We start from the raw sequence: 5,858 nt of genomic DNA, 5'->3' as shown, positions 1-5,858 counted from the left end.
GGCCGGACCCGCAGCTCGGGGAGAGAGGTGGTCTGACGCTGGCGCCCAGCAGTCCCCGTGTTCGGGTGTGGCTGCCCTTGCGCAGGAGGGCAGGGGGGCGAGCCGAGGAGACCGGTGGCCACAGGCGGATGTGCCGTCTCAGGCGGGCTCTGCGCCCTGTCTCCGAGTGGCATGAGCTGGGCTCCCCGTGCGACCCGCAGCTGTGTGCACGTCTTGCCTTGGCCCCCTGAAGAGGGAGGGGCTGGAGCGTGCGCGGGAGCCGGCTCGTCTGTCACCGACTTCCCAGCGGCCTGCACGGTTCCCCCACGGGCAGGGGATGCCAGCTCTGAAGCGGCGTCGCCAGTGGTAGACCTCAGCCAGTGGAACTCACTCATCAAGCATTGGCTCCTCTGGCTCCACTGTGGACCCTGAGCCACGGCTGCGGCTGCTGTTCCCTCCCTGGTCCTGACATCGAAGGGAGAGTCCAACCCCATGCTGTCAGATCCCCAGTATTTGCATCCATGGATTTGCCGCGTTGGTTAAAGTAATCCATGATCTTACTCCAGAATCACACCACAGTGCAGTTTGTGATATTTCTCCCTTTCCCTGAACATTCAGCCTGTAGCATGTGGTGGGAGGGACGCTCTCCCAGGCAAAGGCTCCTTCCTGTTTGCTTCGCTGTTTGTGAGATGGAGGGCACACGCAGATCACCTCGCGCTTTGCCATTTGGCAGGAGGAGAGACGTAAGATGGAGAAGTGGGAAGAGGAAGCAGAGGAAGGGCAAGCACTTTTTGGAGGTCTCCCCAGTGATTTGTGAAAAGCGCCATTTGTCGCAAAGTTATGGCATCAGAAAGAGGAAGAGATGGGTGAAGGCTTTGAGCTGACCGTCCGGCTCGGCGGCCAGGTTGACACCACACTTGGAACACTCAGGCAACCTAACAGGTGGGCCACTGAGGCTGTGCCCTGGGGCCACAGGGCCCCTTGGTGAGCTGGGCCACGGCTAGCCAGCGTGGCTCCTATGGTGCAGCCTGTGGCTGACTGGGCAAACAGCATTGCACAGACTCCAGTCCTGCCGCAGACACATTCACAGAGTCTCTGAGGGCTGGTCCTGAAACGCAGTGATGTGTGGTGTGCGGTGTCACTCGGCTGGGTCCAGGAGGCCGGCGGGGCTCCTTTTAACTTCTGCGACACCTTCCCTCGTGCTTGCAGGGTCACCTGCCTGTCCTCGAGCTGGTTTAGGAGGCTGCAGGCTGCGAGTGCATGCATGGCTGAAAGGAGGGGTCTCTCCACTCTGGGGCCCACCCCTCCCAGGTGCTGCAAGCGTGGCTCCGTGCGTAGCGGACACTCAGTGGGTTGGTCTAGCCGTTACTTGGTTGAGACCTCACTCCCTTTTGCCGAGAGGCAGAAAGGTCCAAAGAGACAAGGGGTGGCGTATGAGAAGAGGGAGGACTTGAGTTTCTTGCTCTCATTCCTATCCTGCTGACAGAGACATCCAGTAGGGGATTGTGAAGTGCTTCGGGTTCCTTAGGGGGCCCCTGGGAGGCTCTCGCCAAGCCCTGGTTGACTCACCCCCTGGGCCTGTGGTGGGAATGCGGTCTGCAGGCGGTGAGCCGGGGATGAGGGCTCTGGTGTCCACCTGCACCCGCTGCCCCCTCCTCAGCCTGGAAGTGGAGGGGACCAGAGTGAGGCCAAGATGGAACTTTGGAATGTAGACAGAGAGTTGATAAAAGCTTGGAGTGGTCATACTTGGCCCAGCCCTTCCATCCTAGGCTGATGAAAGCCTAAGTCGAGGTCAGAGCCAGAGGGGCTTCACAGAGCAGGTTTCACCTCCCATCACGGCCGGTCGTCACCACCCTGCTCCTTCTCATCAGAGCAGGGGACTGGTGGAGTTCTGCATTAAGCAAGGGAAACTGGCATGGCCTATTCCCAAAACCCCCATATTCCTTTAAAAAAAAAAAAAGCACTGTGCATTTTCCTCCAGAAAACCTCCTGATTCCGTTTTATGTAGGACAGAGTCAAAGATACTGGCGTTCTCTGGGAACCGCTAGCTGACCGTGCAGGGAGAAGGGAGGGGCAGGAGGCGTGGCCCAGCAGCACACATGGCAGATGAAACACCGGTCCTCCAGGGGCCCAGTGCAGCCGGAGAGCCGCTGAAGCATGAGCCAGCATGAAGACGCGGGCCTTGCTCTTGGGGGCTCTGTGCTGGGAATGTGCCACGAGGGAGGAGATTTGGAGGTCCCGTCTTCTTTTTTCTCCCCCCTTTCTCTTTCCTTTCCTTCTTTTTGTCTTTTTTTTCTTTTCTCCTTTCTCCCTCCCTCACTCAAATGATACCTATTCTATAAAGGTCAAAATGAGACAGTGCAGGTGGCAGTGGATAGCACCGTGGCTGGAGTGTATAAAATGCTCAATGAGCGTGAGCCATAACAGAAAAGCGGGTGTCTCATGAATGCCGCTGTGGGATACGGTGGAAATAATTGCGATCACGGCAATGACAGCTCACACCCGTCCAGCACTTACGGCGCGTCAGACTATCCATACCCCTTGAATCCTTCCACAGCTGGCTGAGTGGCGTTCCATCCCAGGAAGCCAGGACTCGGGCCGCCTCACGAGCGGCTCTCTGACTCCACAGCCCAATGGGGAAGTAGGCTCAGGGAGAGGTCACGGGGCCTGGAATTCTCTAGGCGCTTCGGCCCTGCCCCCTTTTCTTTGTGCCCCGTCCCTAGGCCATGTTTGTCTTAAAGGTGACCCATCCCTAACAGCGTCTTGGCAAGCTGAGGGTGAGCTCTTTCAGGGTGCTGGGATGGCTTTGAGGGAAATTGCCCCGTTCCCTCCGACACTCTCCCTTTGTTGACACTAGCCCCAGAGCGGAGCTGTTTGTCTGGACCTGTGAGCCCACCAGCCCCGCCGGCTGAGGGTGGAGCCAAGGGCTGGAAGCTGTGCTCCTGCCTACCACACAGTGTCCTTCACCGCGTGGTGCTTATTAGCATGCATCTGTGACTGGCTTGTTGGTGAGGCCAGTGCGGTCTGTCTGATAGAAGACTGGCCATTTGGGAAAAGCCCATTCTTTTCTGTCCCCTGGGCTTGGCAAACATGCTTTCTCTGACTCTCAGGTGACGAGCCACCCACTGCTGACTTTGGTTGGCATCAAGAAAGCACTGTCGTCACCTGATTTCAGCCCCTCTCCTGGGCGTTCCTTGTCATTGTTGCCTAGCAAAAAAGACGACTGAGAAGGTGAGCCCATGATTGACCATAAGGGGCTTCCAAACCCTAGTTAAGATGGAAGGCCCTCTCCGTAGCTGCCCCGGCGGTGGCGAGCTACAGACTGACCTGTTCCCACTCCACCCCGGAGACGAGCCCTCATACTAGGAGACATGTGAAGGGAATGCTTGGGAGGTGGGACTGGGTGTCTGCCTCTGACTCAAAGACGGTGGTGTAATCTGTGGTGTTTTGGTGCTTGCCAAGATAACCTCCCCCTATGAAAAAGGTAGGATTTAGCCAGCCTGCAGGAAGCACTTATGCCCTGGCACATCTGTGGTGTCGCAGGTCCATGTCTGGCAGGTTCTGTGCCCTGGGTGGGAGCAGGCAGTGTGAGTTTGCTCTTGTGGTGGAGTTCGACTTTTGCAGCCACACGCTCTTCCACGCAGGAGGGCCCCGCTCCACCCCCATGTAGAAACGTCTAGAGACAGCCAGAGAGGTCCACGGCAGGTGTGTGGAGAGGGGGCAGGGAGGTGCACATCTCCCTACTGGCGGTGTTCCTTTTTGGAGTCCTAGGGTGGGTGGAGGGCAAAGCTCACTCGCAGAATCAGGAGTTGCCATGAGCCCTGGAGTGCTCCCCCTTGCTCAGTTCCTGGTTACTTTCACGTGGGCTGGAAGGACTCCTGGATGGAAGGAATGCCCTCTGGGAAGTGTCTCCCGGGCCCAGGGAGGGTGTTTGGTGTTGGTGACCAGGCCAGGCCTGAAGTTAGTACTCTGTTAGCATCTGCTGGGCTTATTCTAGGGGCTGCATAGCCATGTAGGGAGCATTGAGGTGACCCTTGTCCAAAGTTCTTCTAGAGTTAGGCATTTAGCTGCTAGGAGTTGGCATTCCCAGGAATTCTGGCCACGAGAAACGCTTATGAAAGGAGAGATCTAGAAGCTGACAGACTCCAGAAACACTTCAGCGAATTTACTTATAAGGAAGCTATAAGGCCCGATGACCGCCCAGAACAACGGGGGTAGCTCGGAGAGCTTGGGCTGAGCGAGCTGTGAAGGCGACATATGCCACTGCTGCTGATTAGAAGCAGCTTCTTTCCAGAGGACTCAGCCCCTTGGCACGGAAGGAAGGCGGATGATTTTGTTTTGTTTTGTGTTCGCGTTGGTGCTAATTGTTAGCACCTAGCCTCCCGTTCTCAGGCAGAGACCTAACCTCAGGAGGCGGGTCTCAGAAGGAAAGCTTGCTTCCCAAGTCTCCCCAGAAGAGTGCCACTGTGGTCGGAGGACTGACGTCGCCACCACGTTTGCTCTCGTCAGCTGTGAGCGCTGTCGTCTGAGCCCAGGCTTAGGAAGCAGGGTCACCAGAGCAGGGACAGAGCGAGCAGGAGCAGGGCGGGGACGGAAGCCCGTTGTTCAAAGTGAGAGCCCACACCAGGAGCCCGCGGTCCCACTGCGGCCCAGCAGCTGCCAGGGATGCCTCTGTGTGTTCTTTCTCACGTGGCTGACGTTAGGCTCCTGGGCTCCATACCTCCCACTCCAGCAGAACAAAGCATGCCATGCCTCCCATGGCTTCCGTCTCCGGGGCGGGGGGCGTTCCCGCTGTCCTGTATGGTGCCCACAGCCAGGCATCATGTTTTACGTCCCTCCCTTCCTTCTCCCCACCCATGGTGTCCACAGGACTAATCCCCAAGCCCTTGAAGGTCTGTCCCCTGCTCCTGCCCTGCGGGCCCTCCTCAGTTCTCAGGGAGACCAAATCCCGGCCTCCTGCGTCCGTTCCTGCCACGGTGCGCTGTGAGTCTGCCACGGGAGCAGAGGCAGCTCCCCCGGCCTCTGCGCGGACCCCAGGGGGCCTGGCTGTGGCTCGTGGAGGGCCCTGCCCGCCCCCCTGGTCTTGCCTCACACTGCTGTCTGCAGGCGAGCTTTCTCCCAGCAGCTCAAGCTCGTGCTCGGTCCTGCCCTGGGCCCTTTGCGCTGGCTGACGCCCTGCCAGACGTGCTCCTTACCCCTTCTTCGTCCTCTCCGTTCAAACCATGGCTCCTTCTTGTCTGTCCCTCAAACCTGAGCTCCAACCTCTCAGAAACGCCTTCCCTGACCTTCCAGCAGGCGGGAGGCGACCATTCGCTCCCCAGCCGGGTCTCAGCGCCTCGCTCCTTGAACCTCATCACCACTTGACCCTGGGATCCATGTCCACCCAGCCCACTCCTCGGACCCCTGTCACCCATTTCATCCTTTAGAGTCACCTCCCTTCTTTACCCTCTGACCGCATTGTTTACCTTTTGGTACCTGGCTCTGCTCGTTGTCAGGTGGCTGCCCTGTGTTTGCCCCTGGAATGTGAGCTTCTAAGAGCGGGGCTTGGACTGTCGTGTCTGCCGTGTCCCTGGCAGCCAGAACGGTGCCGATTCAGGGTAGCACAGCGCATGCCTTCGCGGGGAAGTGCTCTGTGACCTGTGCCCGGGGCGGTTGGCGGGGCCGTGGCGTCAGGGCTCCCACCCTGACTGCGGCTCCCTTGCCTTGCAGCCGCCCCTGCCAGCTTCCGTTCCCGTCCACGGTGCAGCAGCACAGCTCCGTGTCCTCCCAGACCTCCTCCGTCAGCGGGCCGCTGCACTCCGTCTCCCTGCCGCTTCCACTCCCTGTGGCCCTGGCGGCTCTGCCGCCCCCGCTGGCCGCCTCCCCCAGCCAGCAGCTTG

At 59.1% G+C, this 5,858-nt stretch overlaps 1 protein-coding gene across 1 annotated transcript in view; it reads left to right on the top strand.

Moving 5' to 3' along the window:
* Nucleotides 1-1,595: 1,595 nt before the first annotated feature.
* AMOTL1 (angiomotin like 1) overlaps nt 1,596-5,858 on the top strand; it is a 46,013-nt gene continuing 41,750 nt past the window's right edge. The window contains exons 1-5 of the mRNA XM_021713255.1: nt 1,596-1,661; nt 2,537-2,620; nt 2,703-2,720; nt 2,837-2,865; nt 5,689-5,857. Coding sequence (XP_021568930.1) covers nt 1,596-1,661; nt 2,537-2,620; nt 2,703-2,720; nt 2,837-2,865; nt 5,689-5,857 — 366 coding nt within the window. The remainder of the gene's footprint in view (nt 1,662-2,536; nt 2,621-2,702; nt 2,721-2,836; nt 2,866-5,688; nt 5,858) is intronic.

The sequence above is a fragment of the Carlito syrichta genome, unplaced genomic scaffold (genome assembly GCF_000164805.1).
Source record: "Carlito syrichta isolate Samal-C Ts95f unplaced genomic scaffold, Tarsius_syrichta-2.0.1 Scaffold92597, whole genome shotgun sequence".
Classification (NCBI taxonomy): domain Eukaryota; kingdom Metazoa; phylum Chordata; class Mammalia; order Primates; family Tarsiidae; genus Carlito; species Carlito syrichta.
This window is presented reverse-complemented; position numbering and strand designations above follow the sequence as displayed.